General features: G+C 43.1%; 1 protein-coding gene across 33 annotated transcripts in view; it reads left to right on the top strand.

Moving 5' to 3' along the window:
- Madd (MAP kinase activating death domain) overlaps window positions 1-20,580 on the top strand; it is a 41,187-nt gene that overhangs the window by 18,517 nt on the left and 2,090 nt on the right. For 4 of the 33 annotated variants that reach the window (XM_077798098.1, XM_077798095.1, XM_026399130.2 and 1 more), the window contains 12 exons: window positions 150-221; window positions 554-712; window positions 3,048-3,150; window positions 3,429-3,491; window positions 3,723-3,843; window positions 3,949-4,054; window positions 5,702-5,812; window positions 8,718-8,825; window positions 16,729-16,893; window positions 17,123-17,195; window positions 17,302-17,408; window positions 19,488-19,557. In XM_077798098.1, the coding sequence (XP_077654224.1) occupies window positions 150-221; window positions 554-712; window positions 3,048-3,150; window positions 3,429-3,491; window positions 3,723-3,843; window positions 3,949-4,054; window positions 5,702-5,812; window positions 8,718-8,825; window positions 16,729-16,893; window positions 17,123-17,195; window positions 17,302-17,408; window positions 19,488-19,557 (1,258 nt within the window). Of the gene's footprint in view, window positions 1-149; window positions 234-553; window positions 713-3,047; window positions 3,151-3,428; window positions 3,492-3,722; window positions 3,844-3,948; window positions 4,055-5,701; window positions 5,813-8,717; window positions 8,826-16,728; window positions 16,894-17,122; window positions 17,196-17,301; window positions 17,409-19,487; window positions 19,558-20,580 lie in introns of all 33 variants that reach the window. The other 29 variants (XM_077798096.1, XM_026399133.2, XM_026399128.2 and 26 more) reach the window with 9 other exon arrangements.

Genomic DNA, 20,580 nt, shown 5'->3' with positions numbered 1-20,580 from the left:
TAAAGAAAAAAGAAGTTGCTCATGACCTCTCTAGAGATGATATCAGAAGGGTGGGGAAGGGAGAAGGAAGAAGGTACAGTATTTCTGAGGGAAACCGAGAGCAGGTAGGACACCTCTCCTACTATGTCTGTCCCTGTATCTTATTGCAGAGAACTGATCAAGACTCAGTCATCGGTGTGAGTCCACCTGTTATGATCCGCAGCTCAAGTCAGGATTCTGAAGTTAGCACCGTGGTAGGGGAACACCACACTGGCATCTTGGTGGGCGGAGTGTGGGTTCCCCCTTTGGAAAAGGGGGCTTCTTTCTCTTTGGAGGCTGCTCTTAGTCTCAGGTCAGCATGGGTCTCATGGTGGAGATAGGTACCTTTCATAGGTACACATATACAGGATTTCACAGGGCTTCTCCTCATCTTATGAAGAAAGTACTTAGAGAAGCCACCTGACTCACTTGTAAAATTTGATGCTTTCTTATTGTAGCAGAGAGCTCAAACAGTGTGACATTTCTGGGGCCCTTCCCTGGGGAGTATCTCTTACTACCTCTTTTCCCTTTCCAGGTGAGTAATAGTTCTGGAGAAACGCTTGGTGCAGACAGTGATCTGAGCAGCAATGCAGGTGATGGACCAGGTGGCGAGGGCAGTGCCCACTTGGCAAGTTCCCGGGGCACTTTGTCTGATAGTGAAATTGAGACCAACTCCGCCACAAGTACCATCTTTGTAAGCTTTGTTTACTAACAAAAGAAGACCATTTCTTTAATGGGGGAGGGAAATAGGTTAGAAAAGAATGAAAAGTTGAGATACAATAAGAATGAAAAGATGGAACTGGGGAAGGGTATAGTTCAGTGGTAGAGCACTTGCCTTATAGTTGCAAGGCCCTAGGTTCCATCCCCAGCACCAGAAAGAAAAATAAATAAATAAAAGGAAAATGTAAAGTAAGGTATAGATAATATTTGGCTTTAAGAACAATGTTTTTTTAAGGCATTTGTCAATAATTTGACTCCAAGATCTAGACTTTTAGAACCCTGTCCTTAATCATAGGTAAGTTAAGTGTCCTTCTCAATCAGATATGAGCTTTGAATCATATGTAGTAATAATCCCCATATTTTAAAATTGATTGATTTTTAATTGATGCATTATAGTTGTACATAAAAATGGAGTTCATTGTTATGTATTCATGCATGCACATGGCATAGTCTGTGATCCTCATATTTAAGATGGACCAAGCAAAACCTTTGTGGATATCAGGAAAATTGTAACTCTCATTTAGTGCCAGTCTACATATTAACTGTGGATCAGTCCAGTTTTATTTTGGTTACTGCTCTATTTCTATATAGTACCTTCAAACAATATTTCGGGACTGGGGTTTTAGGTTAGTGGTAGAGCACTTGCCCAGCAAGTGTGAGGCACTGGGTTTGATCCTCAGCACCACATAAAAATAAAAAAATAAAAGATATTGTACCTATCTACAACTTTAAAAAGTTATAAAAATAGTATTTCATTACTAACATTTAAAATATTTACTCATTAATAAACATGTGTGAAGTGATTGATAAGTGCCAGATTCCATACTAAAGGAACAGAGAGGAATAAGGCATGATTCTCACTCTCAATAAATTTGTAATTGGACAGATTGCTATAAATAGTCTCTTCTGATAGGCAAGGGGAACAAAGCCTTAGGAAAAAAAGAACTTGCCCTAGGTCACCCAAAGTTCTTGGCTAACTGTAATGAAATGAATTCTTTTTAGTCTTTGCCTTAGACAAGTAAGGCAAGTGTATGTGTGCCTCTTTATATGCATTAAATACTCTGATACACTTGCCTCTTTGTTAGAGAAGAGAATGGGTATTCTGTAGAAGAGCTCATAGATCCTTATCTTTGGTCTGTGGGGAGAATGGAAAATAAAATTTAAAAGAAATCAATTATTTAACTCTGGTTACTAAGACATTCTGTAGATGTATTTCTTCTAATAGTGATTCCCAGAGTGAAGGTTAGGATAGGCTTGGGAATCAGGGTCCCTCAAGTTAATGGGCCTTAACTCTGAGCTCAGGAATGTTTTAGCAAGAATATTTAAAATCCTTCCAATGTGCTTCTGTTCTGGATGTTAAAATTAATATCATGGAATATCAGTCTTCAGAAAGCCATTCATTCAGCTCTGTGCTACCTTTCCTAGACCTTCCTGAGACAAATTCTTACTTGTCCTAAGCTGGTGCAAGAGATCTATGTACAGTTGAGTTGCTGAGTGCAGTCACCTAAATTTCTTGGTTCAAAGAGCTGTTTTAACAAGAATAAATTATGCTAATTCTGTATGGCCCATTGAGCAAAGTATTGGGCTGTGAACTAGGAAACTGGCATTAAGTCACACTAATTAGATATTGCCCAATAACCTTTGATCAGTTGCTCCTTTGCTTATTCTGTCCCTGTGTTATAAAAGGGCATGGTAATACTTACCTCTTACCTAGGCAGAAATGTTTTTGATTCAATAGAAATTCTAATACTTCGGAAGTGACCAATGAAGTTAGTGATACTTCTCAGAGGCTGTAAGAGATGCAGGATAGAAGAAATTAACATTTTTAAATCAATTACCAACTGTGTGCCAGGCACTAAGTGCTTTTCATATTTAAACCTTGTGGGGTGTAGCTCAGTGGTGAAATGCATGAGGCCTTGGTTCAATCCCTAGCTCTAGAAAAAAATTAAATTTATTCCTTGCTGTAGTCCTATGATGAGGAAAAGCCTGTGTTCTTTCTACTATGTTGTGCTGCTATTCACTTTCTACTAATCTCTTGAGAGAATTTGCCTGGTTATTATTATTTTTTAAGAGAAAGTTGTCATACAGAGTCTAAGGAGTGAAGATAAGTCAGAATGAAAGGTTGATCACTTGATTTGAGAGGCAGTAACAGAAAGCAGGGTTATCAGATTGATTTTTAGTCAAATCCTAGAGGCAAGCAAGGCCACTGGAATTTTTGTTGCTAATGGATGGTGCCTAATGTGAACCTTTTGGTGAGATGTTTGGTTTACCTTGTCCCTATTCACTGACCTATCACCTTGTCTCTCTAGGGTAAAGCCCACAGCCTGAAGCCAAAGGAGAAGCTGGCAGGCAGCCCAGTTCGCTCTTCTGAAGATGTAAGCCAGCGCGTCTATCTCTACGAGGGACTCCTAGGTGAGAAGTGGACTGGGAAGGCCCTTCACACTGAAAGAGAAAGCTGGGCTCAGCCAGAGGAGAGAGTAGTACTGGCCAGTAGCTGCTTGGCTCTTTGCTGATCTCAATGCTAACAATGGATAAAATTTCATTTCTGAAGCAAGCAAATTATTGGGTCTGGAACAAGCAGTAGGCGAAAACTAGATGAGATTGGATTTTGGCATTAATCAATAGCTGTCTTTCTGTGTTCCTTTCTTTACTTTCTTGCTGCCATGGTCTTTCCTGCTCACAATTGGCAGGAAGGGACAAAGGATCGATGTGGGACCAGTTAGAGGATGCTGCTATGGAGACCTTTTCTATGAGTAACCACTTTTCTTTGTGTGCTGTGTTCATGCTTCCTGCTTGGGAGGGACTGGGCCTTACTCGGTATCATCTGGGTCTGGTGGCAGGAGTGTTAGATCTGGGGTAGAGGTTCATGTTTCCCATGGATTGGAATCACTCTCTTTGGTCTGGGGTTTACTCTCTTTATTTTTGTTTGGCAGTTGTATTCCTTCAATGTTAAATATTCTCTAAAAAGTCTTTATTCTACACAGGCAAAGAACGTTCTACTTTATGGGACCAAATGCAATTCTGGGAAGATGCGTTTTTAGATGCTGTGATGTTAGAGAGAGAAGGGATGGGTATGGATCAGGGTCCCCAAGAAATGATTGACAGGTAGGAAGCTTGAAAAACCTGTGGGAGTGTGCAAATCCAGCCTTCTCCCTGTTAGTTTGGTGGTCTCCTACCTGAGGGCTGACTTTTGCCTTGTCTTCTGCTTAGGTACCTGTCCCTGGGAGAACATGACCGGAAGCGCCTGGAAGATGATGAAGATCGCTTATTAGCTACTCTTTTGCACAACCTCATCTCCTACATGTTGCTGATGAAGGTAATGTTGATTTTGCTTAGGTCTGGCTGATACTGATGTTGGAAGGGTGAGGTTTGTTCCTATTGCCTAAATTCAGATGTCCTTGGGAAGCTATTAAAACATTTTATGGGGAGCTGGGTGAGGTGGTGCATGCCTGTAGTCCCAGTGGCTCTGGAGACTGAGGCAGGAGGATCACGAGTTCAAAGCCAGCCTCAGCAACTTAGCAAGGCCTTAAGCAACTCAGTGAGACCCTGTCTCTAAATAAAATACAAAATAGGGCTGGGATGTGGCTCAGTGGCCAAGTGGCCCTGAGTTCAATCCCTGGTACCCCTGATAAAAAGCATCTTACGGGGGATCTCTTTCTGATTGAAAAGTTTGATTCCTCTCTATCAGCTTGCATAGGATCTCTTTAGCCAAAACTACCAGGATGTTATGCTAATGGGTATTGTAAAGGTAATTGACCCTTTTATACTATGTTTATTTTGAATTTTATGTGGGCTCCCCTAAGTAGTCTTAGGATGCCAGCAGAGCTCCACACATAATACAATGGATTATTTATTTATTTTTTACTTAGTAGGTTCTAAAACCTTAGAAAGGATGCTCAGAATTTACTTTTCAGCAGCAGCCTGTTTTCATATAGGATTTTTCAACAACTATAAAAAGAGCTAGCCATTAGCAAAGTAATGTTTGATATGGTTGTGCTTGGATTTTATACCTGTGAAAGAAGTATGGTATCAGATGAAAAGTCCTGCTCTGATAGGGAAACATAATTTTGGGGTTCGTGGGTAGAAGAGAGTTGTTTGAGAATGAGTCCTTGAGAAAAGCTTTCCTCCTGCTCTTCCCAGCCTCCGTAGATTTGAAGGGGTCAGTTAATCAAATGCAGAGAATTTTGGGTTGCTTCACTTTCTGTTGTAAGGTTCCCTCTACTCTGTTGAATTCCAGGGGCACCAGTTGACTGGTTGGGGAAAGATGGTGATTCTTAACTTTCAGAGGATCTCAGCTTCTACAGTCTCAGAATTGCCATTCTGAGTCATTATTTCTACATTATGCTCTGAGGAGCCCTTTAGGGTTGAATGTTATCTGTTGGGGATGACAGGAAGTGTCCCCTTGAAACCTGTCTACTCTCAGAGCCACTTTTTTGCAGGAGCTAACCAGAGATAGAACCAGGACTTTTCTCCCTGGTACATTGGCAGAACACCCAGTCAAAAGCATTCTCCATGTTCAGAGATATGTTCTTTCAGAATCCCACTTCTTTATACAAAATACATGTATGAAGATGTGAAAAAAAAAAAAGAATAGCGTTACCTTAGATTAGGCAGAGAGAAGTGATGGGAGGGGTGGGGAGGGGATGTGGGGATAGGAAAGATAGTAGAATGAAACAGACATTATTATTTCTGTGTGTATATATGTGACTGCATGACCAATATGATTCTGTAACCTGTACACTCAGAAAAATGAGAAATTATATCCCATCTGATTCAAATGTATGATATATCAAAGTCATTGTACTGTCATGTATAATTAAAACAAATTAAAAAATTAAAAAAAAAAAAAAGAATCCCACTTTCTGTCAGATAGGAGGAAGCTCACTTGTACATTCTTTTGTCTCTACCTCAGTTGAAAGTAGTAGAGCAGATCCTTTATTAACATTCTATCTTGGTTTTCCAGGTGAACAAGAATGACATCCGAAAGAAGGTGCGACGTCTGATGGGAAAGTCACATATTGGACTTGTGTATAGCCAGCAAATCAACGAGGTGCTTGATCAGCTGGCGAACCTGGTGAGCATCGCTCGACCCTCCCCTGGGCTCTCCTTTTGATCACTTGCCATCCTCCCTGCTAGGCTTCTGGCCTAATGCATAGGTTTCCCCAAGGCCATTTCTCGTCTGTGTCACTGTGCAGTCCAGTTCAGCCCTAGTTTTGAGGATAAGACAGTAGTCTAGATGAGGTTTTAGCCCTTATGTTCTATACTAGGATTATATACTGAAACTACCTAGTGCAGAAGTTTCTACATGTGATCTTTGGATTCCTGAGAATCTACAAAGTAAAAACTGTTTTAATTATGATAGTAAAATGCCTGTTTCCTGGCTCTACATTTTCACTGATGCTGCAAAAGCAGTGGTGTGTAAACTGCTGACGCCTTAACACCCTGACTCCAAACTGTGCTAGCCCAGCCTCACCTCCATGATTTGTCACTTGTGAATGTCCTTGATAAATCAACGAAAACCATTGCTTTTATTAAACCTCTAATCACTGATCATATGTCTTTAATATTCTGAGTTACGAAATGGAAAGTATACATACTGCATTTCTGTTGCAAATGTAAGTACGATGAATGTTTTGAGGATAAACAGATTGAATTGCAAGATGAACTGTTAGCTTTGTTCCTGGATCACTACTTTTACTTGAAAGAATGACTAACAAACTATGGCTATTCAGAATTGAGTATTTAGCAGACATTTTCTCCAAAATTAATAGAGGTGAGCCAGTTTCAAGGACAACACTAGATAGTACTTTTACTAATGATAAGATTCAAGCTTACAAATGAAAATGAGTATTTTGGACGATTTTTGAGCTTGAATTATCTCAATATTTTAAGAGATATTTTCTAATGAGATTGTTGATAACATTAATGAATTTTTTTTTACATTGTGTAATGAGAAGGATTTTACAAATACAGTATGTGATACTACAAGTTCAAGCATGTATAAAAGAAGCACTGAAAATATAATCTAGACAGGTAGATTTTAGTATAATACTATGAAATGCTCATTGATGTGCTTTCTGGTTCTACCTAATGACTAACTTTTAAGATACTGCTATTTTGGGGTTGGGGTTGTGGTTCAGTGGCAGCGCACTTGCCTAGTATGCGTGAGGCACTGGGTTCGATTCTCAGCACCACATATAAATAAATAAAATAAAATAAGGATCCATCAACAAATTAAAAAAAAGAAATTGCTATTTTGAGTTCTGGTATAGTGGCAAAGAAGAATATGCATATTTATCCAAAAAGGCTATTAAAATTCTTTTCCCTTCTCCAAACTGGTATGTGTAAGGTCAGATTTTCTTCATACACCTTAACCAAAGCAACATATTATAACAGGGTGAGTGCAGAAGCAGATATGAAAATGTAGCTATTTTCTATTAAGCCAAATATTAAAGAGATTTACAAAAATGTAAAACATTGTCACTCTTCATTTTTGTTGTTGTTGGGGAAAATATATTTCTTTAAAAAATATGTTATTTAGGGTTGGGGATGTAGCTCAGTGGAACAGAGCTTGCCTGGCACATCTGAGGCACTGCTAGGTCCGGTCCTCAGAACACATAAAAATAAATCAATAAAATAAAGGTATTGTGTCCATCTAAAAAAAAAAAAAGATGTTATTTATATTACCACATACTTGGTAGTTATTAATTATTTATTTTTAAATGAATTAATGGGGCTGGGTGTGTAGCTCAATGATAGAATGCTTACTTAGTATGCTCAAGGCCCTAGGTTTAATCCCCAGCACTTAATAAAGAAGTTTATTAATTTTTTTTTTTTTCATACCAGGGATTGAACTCAGGGGCACTCAACCACTGAGCCACATGCCCAGCCCTATTTTGTATTTTATTTTAGAGACAGGGTCTCACTGAGTTGTTTAGCACCTTCCCATTGTTAAGGCTGGCTTTGACTCATTATCGTCCTGCCTTAGCCTCCTGAGCTACTGGGATTACAGGCGTGCACCACCTTACCTGGCCTAATAAACATTTTTTTAATTCCTAGTTTTAATTTCTAGTATGGTAGATACGACTTATATAAACAAAAGCTCTTTGGAATCTTTAGTAATTTTTGGTTGTTGTTGTACTGGGGATTGAACCCAGGCATGCTATCGCACTGATCTATACTTCCAGTCACTAAGTTGCTAAGGGTCTCTCTGAGTTGCTGAGACTGGCCTCCTGCCAGTCCTCCTGCCTCAGTCTAAATTTGCTAGCACATAGCATAGAAATTCTTTCGTTTTTGCAGTATTGGGGATTGAACCCCGGGCCTGAGAGTACTAGACAAACACTCTACCACTGCACTGTATTTCCAATTTCAGTAATTTTTAAGAGGTATAGAAGTTCTGAGACCAAAAACTTCTTGAGCTGGGTGTGGTGGTGCACACCTGTAATCCTAGCCACTCGGGAGGCTGAGGCAGGAGGATCACAAATTCAAAACCAGCCTCAGGGGCTGGGGATGTGGCTCAAGTGGTAGCGCACTCGCCTGGCATGAGTGCAGCCCGGGTTCGATCCTCAGCACCACATACAAACAAAATGTTGTGTCCGCCGAAAACTAAAAAAAAAATAAATAAATATTAAAATTTTCTCTCTCTCTCTCTCTCTCTCTCTCTGTCTCTCTCTTAAAAAAACAAACAAACAAAAAAAAAAAAACAGCCTCAGCAATAGCAAGGTGGTAAGCAGTGAGACCCTGTCTCTAAATAAAATACAAAATAGGGCTGGAGATGTCACTCAGTGATCGAGTGCCTTTGAGTTCAATCCCCAGTACCCCCCGTCCCCCCAAAAAAAGTTCTTGAACACTTACTTTCCTGGTGGCCAGGTGTTGAAAGATGAGATGATATTAATTTAATTGCTGAACAGGATATTCTTGGCCCAGAGCCATGTATAAAAGGGATGTATGAATGTCCCTAAAAATCTCTCTTTCCTCAGAATGGACGTGATCTCTCTATTCGATCCAGTGGCAGCCGGCACATGAAGAAGCAGACATTTGTGGTGCATGCAGGGACAGACACAAATGGAGATATCTTTTTCATGGAGGTAGGTACTGGTTCATGCTGGGGACCCAAAGGAACATTTGAAAGACATAAGGAGCTCCTAGGACTGGTGCCAGAATAATTTTCCCATTTATCTCATTTATCTTCATAATCCAGTTATTAAATTATCACAAATTATTAAGTTAATGTGATAGGTTTTTCCCCACCATTTCCTGTGTGTCTGTGTATTTTTTTAAATAGGTGATATAGTCACATTGTCCATGAAGTAGCATATATTGGGAGGTCTTGCACTCATCCTGGTCCTCTTCTACTCAATTCCCCACTCACCTTTCCTCTTCATCCTGTAGGTAACCGCTTTTGTTGGCTTCCTTTGTATTTTCCAGTGTTTTTTATTATGCAAACAGATCTGGGGGTAAATTCTTATTTTTCCCCTTTCTTTCAGGCAGATGCCGCATTATATTCACTGGTCTATACCAGTGTTTGTTTTTTTCATTAAATGTCATCCTGGCAGTCCTCTCTAACAGAACAAAGAAATTTCTTGTTCTTTCTATGTCCTTTCTTCCACTGTGTAATTGTGCCACAGTTTATCTAGCCAGTCAGTACATATAGATCCTTGTGTTGCGTCCAGTTTGTGTACTATGATTGACATTGTGCCTGCTTAATTTCATATATTGTAGTTGTGTCTGTAAGAATTCCTGGAAATGGGATTGCTGGACTAAAGGGACAGTATGTTTGTAAATTTGGTTGATATGACTGTTAACTACCTTTTAATATATTCTACCTGCTTGCTATTTATTTTGTTGAAGAAATTGAATCATTGGCTCTGTGAAGTAGCTCACATTTTAGACTTCTTGCTGATTGCATCTCCTTGCTGCTGTTTCTCTGTATCTTGTATCTCTTACAAACTACTAGCGCATTCTAGAGATTTGATCAGTTTTCAATTCAATATTTTGCTGGACACAGTGGCACATACCTGTAATCCCAGCAGCTCCAGAGGCTGACGCAGGAGGATCATAAGTTCAAAACCAGCCTCAGAACTTAGCGAAGCCCTGAGCAACTGAGTGAGACCCTATCTCAAAATTTTAAAATAAAATAAAAAGGGCTGGGGATATGGCTCAGTGGTTAAGCACCCCTAGGTTCCACCCCTGCTTAATTTCATACATTGCAGTTGTATCTGTAAGAGTTCCTGGAAATGGGATTGCTGGATTAAAGGGACAAACATTTGTAATTTTGGTTGGTATGATTCTTTACTTTTTAATATATTTTAAAGTTAAATAAATAAAAATTTAAAAATTTTTAAAATCAATATTTTGGCAAGAATACTTCCTAGGTGGTGCTATATAGTTACTTCCTGTGGCCTCACAGGGTCTTCTCTTATGGATCAGATGTGGGCAGCCTAAACCAGCCACCATAAAGTACCTCATTTGTCTCCTGGTTTTATGTATGGTATTTTTTTGCATGTAAAAATATTTTATTTTTATGTAAATTAGTTAACAGAATGCTTTTATGGCTTTGGATTTTGATTAATAATTAATAAAAGCATTCTCCACTCCAGGATTTTCATGGAAATTGACTGTGTTTTTTTCATTTCCATGTTTTTGATTTTTGGCAGTACTTGTGATTGAACCCAAGTTCTTCTGTCACTAAGCTACATCCTCAGCCCTTTTTATTTTATTTTGAGACAGGATCTTGCTAAGTTGCCAAGGCTGGCCTTGAATTTGGGAATCCTCCTGCCTCCTAAATAGCTGGGATTACAAGTGTGGGCCATCATGTCCGGCCAGAAAAGATCTATTTTTAGAATTAAAAACATAGAAATTCCCCTGGCCTTGGCTCATGACTATAATCCCAGCAACTTTAGAGACTGAGGCAGGGGGATTCCAAGTTCAAGACCAGCCTGGGCAACTTATTTAGACTCTGTCTCAAAGTAAAATAATAAAAAGGGCTGGGGGTGTAGCTCAGTGGTAGCATTCCCCTGGTTCAAGGCCCAGTACTGCAAAAATAAATTTAAAATAAAATAAAATGGGGGCTGAGGCTGTAGCTCAGTGGTAAAGCGCTTACCCCGCATGCATGAGGCACTGAGTTCAATCCTCAGCACCAAATAAAAATAAATAAAGATACTATGTGTTCATCTACAACTAAAAAATATACATTAAAAATATTTAAAGGGCTGGGTTTATGGCTCAGCGGCAGAGCGCTTGCCTAGCAGGTGGGAGGCTCTGAGTTTGATCCTCAGTACCACATAAAAAAATAAATAAATATTTTTAAAAATATTTAAAATAAATAAATTGATAAAATAAAAATAGAGGGCTGGGGATGTGGCTCAAGCGGTAGCGCGCTCGTCTGGCATGCGTGCGGCCCGGGTTCGATCCTCAGCACCACATACCAACAAAGATGTTGTGTCCGCTGAGAACTAAAAAAAATAAATAAATATTAAAAATTCTCTCTCTCTCTCCTCTCTCACTCTCTCTTAAAAAAAAATAGTGAAAGCAGGTGTGCTTATCCTATTCCTGCTTAAAAAAAAATAAATAAAATAAAATAAAAATAGAACTCTTGGGGCTGGGGATGTGGCTCAAGCGGTAGCGCGCTTGCCTGGCATGCGTGCAGCCCAGGTTCGATCCTCAGCACCACATACAAACAAAGATGTTGTGTCCGCCGAAAACTAAAAAATAAGTATTAAAAAGTTCTCTCTTTCTCTCTCTCTCTCTCTCTTAAAAAATAAATTAAAAACAATAGAACTCTTATAAGTAATTTTAGAGACTGGGTACAACTTCTATGTAAGTTATTAAAATTAAACAGTCTACATGTTGTCTGTTCCCTTTTGGTTTAGTTGAATTTGATTTTTGAACAGGTTGTTCTCCAAACACAGGAGTGTTTACTCTGGAATCAGGAGGGTATGTGTCAGTGTGTCTGAGAAGAGAGTCATTTTCATGTCACCATTTGAGGTGTAAGAATTTGGTAGGGAGTTTCTCCCAGTTGAGGACTAATTTAAGACATTTGCACCACAGTAGAGGTGGCAGGTGATTCTTTTCTTTTGCTCTTAAATATATCCAAGTCATTATGGTGGCACATACCTCTGATTCCAGCTACTTTCGGGGATGAGGTAAGAGGATCACAAGTTCAAGACCAGCCTCAGCAACTTAGGGAGACTGTGCCTCAAAAATAAAAAATAAGGGGGCTGGGGATGTGGCTCAAGCCGTAGCGCACTCGCGTGGCATGCGTGCTGCCCGGGTTTGATCCTCAGCACCACATACCAACAAAGATGTTGTGTCCGCCGATAACTAAAAAATAAATATTAAAAAAAAAATTTTTAAAAAAATAAATAAAAAATAAAAAAGACTGCACTGTACAGCAAGCCTCATGCTGAGTCTCTGGAGTTGGCAGGATGCCTTACCCTCCTACATGCCTCTGCTTGAAGTATTGTCATGTCAAGGAAGAGAGCACATTGGCCACCCTGTCACCAACTGACTACCAAAGAGGCTCTGAGCCTTTCTCAGCACAGTGAGCTGGCCACACCATCAGACAGCAATTTGGGAAGACTTTTTTAAATTATTAAATGCCAGGTCCAGTGGCACATACGGTATAATCTCAGTAACTCAGGAGGTTGAGGCAGTATGATTGCAAGTTCAAGGCCAGCCTCAGCAACTTGGCAAAACCCTGTCTCAAAATAAAAAAATAGGATGGGGATGTGGCTTTGTGGTTTAGCACCTCTGAATTCAACCCCAAATACCAAAAAAAAAAAAAAAAAGTTTTGTGTGAATCCTTTAAGACTTTAAAAATTGCATGTTTGTATAAATACAACTTATTTGCTTAGAATTAATAAAAGTGGTATTAAACCACCAACATTAATATATAATTTTTTCTTTTTGTTGTTGTTGTTTGTTTTGCAGTGCTGGGGATTCCAAGGGTCTCACCCACTCTAGACAAGTGCTCTACATCCTCACCCCACAATTTACTTTTTTGTTGTTGTTGTTACCAGGGATTAAACTCAGGGAGCTTAACCACTGAGCCACATCCCAGCCCTTTTATATATTTTATTAAAGACATGGTCTCGATGAGTTGCTTAGGGCCTCACGAAGTTGCTGAGGCTAGGTTCGAACTCTAGATCTTCCTGCCTCAGACTCCTGAGTGGCTGGGATGACAGGCATGCACCAACGTACCTGGCTCACAATTTGTTTTTTTTTTCCACTTAATATATCATGAACATCTTTCCATGGTTTTTCATTTTGTTTTGTTGGTTTGTTTGTTTTTTCAGTCCTGGGCATTGAACCCAGAAGTGCTCTGTTTCTGAACAACATCCTCATTTCTTTTTTCTCTTCTTTTTTTTTTCTTTATTTTTTTTTGAGACAGTGTCTTGCTAAATTGCTGAGGCTGGCCTCAAATTTGTGATCTTTCTGCCTCAGTCTCCCTGGTCACTGGGGTTACAGGTGTGTATCTTTGTGCCTGGCCATCTTTCTACATTTTTAAGTGGATGCTTAGCCATTTTGGTATTATATAGCTATACCATAATTTATTTAACTAGTGCTTCCCACTGTTTTTTTTTTAACATTGCTTCATTGAATATCCTTGAACATATATTTCTGCACACTGATGTGAGAATTTCTATAGAATATATTCCTAGACATGAAATTTCCAGATCAAGCTTATATATATTTAAAATTTTAGTAGAGTCTGCCATTTTGCCATCCCAAAGACTACCAGTTTACATTTCCACCAGGAGCATAGGTGGACTGGGAGTCCTACTGGCCTAGAACCCATTTCTAATTCTTACTCTGCTATTCTAATCGCCCTACCCTCACCTTTTTTGCTGGTGGGGGCGGGGGTGGGTGGGTTATTGGTGGATTGAATCCAGGGGCTTTCTACTGCTGCACTATATCCCTAGCTCTTTTATTTTGAGACAGGGTCTAAGTGCTGAGACTGGCCTGGAACTTGCCAACCTCCTGCCTTAACTTCCTGAGTAGCTGGGATTACAGGTGTGTGCCACTGTACCTGGCTCAGTCTTTTCTTTAGAAAGCTTTTAGAGGGCTGGGGATGTGGCTCAAGCGGTAGCGCGCTCGCCTGGCATGCGTGCGGCCCGGGTTCGATCCTCAGCACCACATACAAACAAAGATGTTGTGTCCAATAAAAATAAATAAATAAATATTTAAAAAAAAAAAAAAAAAAAGAAAGCTTTTAGAACTCCAGTAATCTCTTGTGTAGGAGTTTAAACCTGATAGTCTCATATATTCCTTACTCATTGACCTGATACTTATGAAGCACTTAATATATGCTAGGCACTGTGTTGAGTGTGGATTATAGTAGTAAATATGACTGTTGCCCTTCTAGAGTTGACAAACCATTGGAGAAGTTAAATAACTAAACATAGAATGTTGTAGAATTAGCTTTGTAAGAGAAGATGATTGGGGGGCAGGAGTTATGGGAATATGTAGTAGAGAGTGTGGGAATTGTGGACAGCCCCTCTGAAGAAGTGATCTTTGATCATACACTTGAAGGAGGAATAAGAGTGACAATTACAGTGAGGGAAGGGAAGAGCAGTCCAGTGATATTCAAGATGGAATGATGGGATTCAATGATGGATGTAGTGATAGGGAAAAGGAAAGATTTATGCATCACTTGTTCATTTCTGGCTTGAGCAGCAGGGTGAATGATGGTGTCATTTATGGCAGTAGGGGACTTAGAAGGAAGATCTGTCCAAGAGAAGATGCTGAATTCAGATTTAGACAAGGTGAGTTTGAGGGGCTGCATATGAGGTATCCACATAAAGACAGGTCAAGAGCTCAGGAGGCCAGGCCTCATATAGAGAGAGTTAAGAACCTTCAAAGCTGGGTTTGGTGGCACACTCCTGTAATCCCAGCAGTTTGGGAGGCTGAGGCAGGAGAACTGTGTGTTCAAAGCCAGCCTCAGCAACTTAGCAAGGCCCTAAGCAACTTAGTGAGATCTTGTCTCAAAAAAAAAGGGGGGGGGAGGGCTGGGGATGTAGCTCAAGTGGTAGCGCGCTCACCTGGCATGCGTGCGGCCCGGGTTTGATCCTCAGCACCACACACCAACAAAGATGTTGTGTCCGCTGAGAACTAAAAGATAAATATTAAAAAATTTCTCTCTCTCTCTCTCTCTCTCAAAAAAAAAAAAAAAAAAAAAAAAGCAGGGCTGGAGTTGTGGCTCAGCCTTGCATGTGTGAGACCCGGGTTCGATCCTCAGCACCACATAAAAATAAATAAACAAAATAAAGATATTAAAAAAAAAAAAGGCTGGGGAATGTGGCTCAGTGGTTAAGCTCCCCTAGATTCAATCCCTGCTACCAAAACAAAAACCCATCAACCTTGTAGTAATAATAATTATATTTCTTATGTTATTATAGCAGCTAACTGGGGTACTTCTATGGGCCTCAACACATTAAGATTTTTATATTGCCAGGCACAGAGGTACATACCTATAATCCCACTACTCAGGAGGCTGAGGCAGAGGTTTGCAAGTTCAAGGTCAGACTCCACAATGTAGCAAGACCCTGTCTCAAAATAAAAAATCAAAATGGCTGGGCATATGGTTCATTGGTAAAGTGGCCTTGAGTTTGATCCCCAGGACTGCCAAAAAAAAGAAAGAAACAGGCTGGCAGTAGAACACCCGTGGCTTATTCCCTTCTCTCTCTCTCTCTCTCACACACATACACACCACAAATGCCCATTAATTAACTCATTTAGTCTTCACAGTGGCTCTGTGCAGTTGTTACTCTTATGATCCTTACCTTATACATGAGGAGATGTAGATAGATAAATTTGCTCAAGGTGACACAGCCAGGCAATGGGAGAGATGGAATCTGAACCCAGGCGGTCGGGCTGAGCAGAGCTCAATGATGGAGCACTTGCCTAGCATGTGTAGGGCCCTGGGTTGGTCCCTCATACTGCAAAACTGCAAACCCCGGGCAGTCTGACCATAGACCCGCGTCTCTAACCAGTACGCTATAATATTCCCCACGGTAATTAAAGCCATGAGAACTGATAAGTCTACCTGAGGAAGATTGTTGTACAAGAGGAGAACGTGAAGGGGACTTTGCTTTTTAACTTATATCATCCTATACTGAAATAATTTTTATGCAATAAGCATTGTTCATGTGTCATGTGTGTAATTCATTTAATTATTTTTTGTGTGGTACTGGGGATTGACCCCAGAGGGGAACCGCTGAGCAAGATCTCCAGGCTTTTGAGACAAGGCCTTGCAAAGTTGCTTGAGCTGGCCTCAAACTTTCAATCCTCCTGCCTCAGCCTCTAGAATAGCTGAGATCACAGGCATGTGCTACCATGCCCAGCCTATGTAACTCATTTTAAAGGATATTTTTATAGGATTAGGGCAGAGCCAAGATTAGAAAATATGTTAGCTCCAGTTTTTTCTCCTTGGTTAAGTCTGCCATAATCACCTGCCTTTGTGTCTGTCAACAGAGCTGAATCCTATACACAGCCACGAGAAGACACGCACGCCTATAATCCCAGCAGTTTGGGAGGCTGAGGCAGGAGGATCACAAGCCTCAGCAACTTAACGAGGCCCTAAGCAACAAAATAAAAAGGGCTGGGATGTAGCTCAGTGGTTAAACACCCCTGGGTACAATCCCTGGTACCAAAAGGAGAAAAGGAAAAAAACCAAAAGGAGGCAGCATGCAATGTCCTCGGAACACTTTGTAGTGATACAGGAAGTATTATACACCCATGGCCTTGAGAGTAGGCCTCCTTCCTTGTGCACAGGATCCTTTCAGTGACTCCATTTCTTTCAATGATTCTTCTAGAAGACTTTACATCCAGCAGTTCTGTGTCCCCACCTAGATATGAGACAGAAAACCTGACATGGCAGCTCCCAGCATCAGTGTTCCCATTCTTCCCTGTGGGAAACATGCCATGTGGCCTGGGATAGAAGAGTCTGTCAGAGAGCAGACCCACTGAGCTCTTTGTGCACTCCTCCAGGTGTGCGATGACTGTGTGGTGTTGCGGAGTAACATCGGGACAGTGTATGAGCGCTGGTGGTATGAGAAGCTCATCAACATGACCTACTGTCCCAAGACCAAGGTTTTGTGCTTATGGCGTAGAAATGGCTCTGAGACCCAGCTGAACAAGTTTTATACTAAGAAGGTACACAGGATCTCTGGGTTGGGGATCTGATAGGCGTTGAGGGCCAAGTATTGAGCATCTCTCTGGGAAGTTAAAATTCCAAACTCCATGCCCCCAGCTGTTGTGTGGGATAACTAAAGCTGTCCCTGAGTGCTGGCATTGGCCTCACCCTGCAGCAGCCATCCAAGAGCAGGGGGCAGTGAACCTTGAAGGCTGCTATGACAGGGTTCTCTCTCCCCTTGTGTCACAGTGTCGGGAGCTGTACTACTGCGTGAAGGACAGCATGGAGCGTGCTGCCGCCCGACAACAAAGCATCAAACCCGGTGAGGAGAGGACACTCCCTGAGAGTGCTGGAGGCCTGGCCAGGAGCCGGGCTGCAGTGAGCTGACCGCCTCGCTGGTTAGCTGATAACCTCCTTCCTCATTGCAGGGCCTGAACTAGGCGGCGAGTTCCCCGTGCAGGACATGAAGACAGGCGAGGGTGGCTTGCTGCAGGTCACCCTGGAAGGGATCAATCTCAAGTTCATGCATAACCAGGTAGGTGCAAGCAGCAGCACAAGGCTACCTGGCCCTGTTGTTCCACCTGCAATAAGGATCAGTGGCCAGGTCCCAGTGCTGTCCCAGTGAGCACGAAGGGAGTCTTGGACCAGAGGGAGGACTGGACAGCTGGCCGAGAGAGAAATCAAAGGGAGGGCACAGTGACCTTGGTGAGACCACCAGGCTCCGTGAAGGTGCAACAGGGAGCCTGTGGGGAGCTGGGACAGAGCATGAGGTGTGGTGGCCGTGCCACCCCCTCCATTAGACTCACACAGTGTGAGTGGGAGCGTCTCACTTGGCCCTCTGCGTGTCTCTGCCTTCCTGTGTTCCCAGGGTGTGCTTCGCTCCGTGGTTTTGCTTTGGGAGTCTAGACTGGCTCATCTCACGGATTTCTGGTGTGTGCGTGTGGCCTTTCTGTCCTCTAAGCGTGTGTGTTCACTTGCTTTTTCTTTCTGCTGATTCTTCTGTTCTTTTTCTTCCTTTGAGTGTTCCCACTCTGGGACCTATTCCCCAGGCCCCAGGCCCCTCCCTTTGATGGAGAGCACTTCAGGATCATCTTTCCTTCTTTGTGACTCCACCCCGGAGCTGACTTTTTCCCCCTCTCAGTCTTTTAACACAATGCTAACTTTTTCTCTCAGTGGACATTCATTAAGCTAATTCCCTCTGAGGCCAGCGCGACATCCCAGGTCCGTTCCCGGCTCTGACTCTTCACCCAAGTGCCTTTCCTCCCCTTCCCTGATGTCCTCTTCCCAAGGCTCTGAGCCAGATCCCAACATGAGGCCCCACAACCCCTGGCCAAGCAGCAGACACTCAGGGGAGGTGGACATCAACTGCCATGGCTCTCTCCATCTGTTCGCCAGTTTAGTTCTCACTCTTCAGAGTCTAGCTGGGCAGACTGGGGTAACAGAAACAGCTGCGCAGGCTTCCTGCAGCCCCTGAGTGTATTTCTAGTCTGGGGCCTGGACTGGCAGTAGCCCTAAAGACCTGAGAATCAGCCCATCAGCCCAAGGAGGGGGTTAATCAAGTACTTTCTGACCACAAAGGTCCTGGCACTTCCGGGGGAGGGTCTTCTGACCACATTTCAGTGTTGCAGCCTCCCCTTCTGAAGACAGCTCTTGTTAAACTGCCCCCAGATGCTCTGCCTATCTCCTTGTCCTGCCCTTGGGGTGCCCCCTGGGTACACCATGTAGTATGACGTTTACTAACCTGTACTGACTGCTTAGTGGTGAAAACTGAGCTCCCTAGAAGAGGCATCGTAAGGAGAGCAGGAGTGAAGGTTGTTGACTCTTGGGTCCGACCTCACAGTCTGATAATAGGGACGTGACCTGCAGCCGTCTTTTGCTGTATAGCAGGCAGTTGGGCTAGAGAATCGCCAGACCCTCCCAGCAGTGTTTGGGAGAAGTACAGACTTGGAGTCAAGATGTGCTTGGATCTGAAGTTCAGCTTCATTATTCATGGGCAAATATGCTTTTTGATCCTGTTTCCTCATCTGTAAGATGGGGGCAAACTGTGGGGCACCCAGAAAGCCATAGGAGTAGTGTTCGTAAACCTCCCAGATGGTATTCAGCAAGCTGCTGCTGTTGTCACTACACACTCTTGGGAGGTCCTGGATCCTGTGTCAAGGAAGATACCAACACCTCCCACCCCAAGGACAGTCTGAGGGAAGCTTTGTGCCCGTGCCAGCCCTCTGCGCCGGAGGAGGATGTATGGAAGGGTGGAGACCTATGGGCTGAGATGGGGGACGCCGGGGGCACCGTGTCCTATGAGCACTGCCCTGGGTAGAAGGTATGGGTGGGCAGCCCAGGCCAGCAGAAGGGCCTCTGGGTTGGGTTTGACCATTAAAACTAACGCCTTCATTTCTCTCCCATGCTTTCTCCTCCGGCCAGGAGCGGAAGGTACATGCCCTTTCTGCTATCTTCGCTTCTTAGCGCTTTTGACTGTGTGTGTGTGAATTCTTCTGTCCTCCCTTTGGGAGCTAGGTTTCCTGTGTGGGGGTGGGGCTGAGGCTGGGAGAGTGGGCTCTGCTGGGCAGGGGTGGAGCCTCCGGGCCTTACGCCGCCCTCCCTCCCTCTCTTGCAGGTTTTCATAGAGCTGAATCACATTAAAAAGTGCAATACAGTTCGAGGCGTCTTTGTCCTGGAGGAATTTGGTAATTACACTATTTTGCTCTTAGGTCTGGACTCACATGGCAGTAACTCAAACCTTGGAGCTCCAGAGAAGGGACTAGGGGCAGGGAGAAGACCACCTCTGCAGAGGAGAGGAGGAGCAGAGTGTCAGGGAGGAAGGAGCCCTCAGGAGAGAGGGAAGGAGGAGGAAAGCAGAGTAGCAGCCACAGGAGAGCAAGGGGCTTAGGCCGGTTTAGAGTCTAGACGCAGGCAGAAGCTCAGCAACGTTAGCACCACTTTCCCTAAATCTGCCGGCCAGTGGTCAGAAAGTTCTGGGGCAGAGCAGACTGGCAGTTCCCAAGCTCTGCTGTGTCCATGTCGCCTGCTGCCATCTCTAGCTGCCCAGCGCTCCACCAGCCTCCCTGGCGTTGTTCTGCCCTCTGCCTAGCCTCTGTGCTAGAGGGGGTGTGGGGAGTGGCAGGCAGACTCACTAAGGGACAGAGAAGCCTAGTGGGCCTCGAGGCAGAGGGACAGTCATAGGGAAAAGCTGGAGCCGGCCGCCCTGGCAGCACTGAGGAAAGGTGTAGCGGTCCTCCCGGGGGCTTTGAGTTCCTGCTGTGTTTGTGCTTCATTCTTTTGTGCCCCTCATCGCTGCTATGAAAACCTTCGTTCTCCAGCAGGTAAAGTGACCTCAGCTCGTGCTGCCTCCCAGGCCCCTGCCTCGGGCCCTGCAGGGGTGGGCGGGCTCCCTTCAACCAGCCGGCTGCTCACATTGCCAGTTTGTCTCTTCCTTTCTCTTCCCGCCTCTTCCTTTCCGCCCCCTCGTGCTGGCTCACTCTTCCAAGTTCTCTCCCTGCTGTGCTCCCTTCTCTCTTCTGCCAGAGAGATGTGTGGGGACTCTTCCAATTTAGGAGAATGACCCAGGGCTTCTTGCTCTAAGGAGTTCAGTCCCTGCTAACTCTGGGTGCCCGAATTCTACCTCCCAGGGTCAGAAGAAGGTGTGGCCAACTCTCATCCGACTTTGTCTGGCCTCCAGGGGATGCCATGTCCCTCCTCCCAGTCTCCTG

This window comes from Urocitellus parryii, chromosome 4 (assembly GCF_045843805.1).
Source record: "Urocitellus parryii isolate mUroPar1 chromosome 4, mUroPar1.hap1, whole genome shotgun sequence".
In the NCBI taxonomy this organism is placed as follows: Eukaryota; Metazoa; Chordata; class Mammalia; order Rodentia; family Sciuridae; genus Urocitellus; species Urocitellus parryii.
This window is presented reverse-complemented; position numbering and strand designations above follow the sequence as displayed.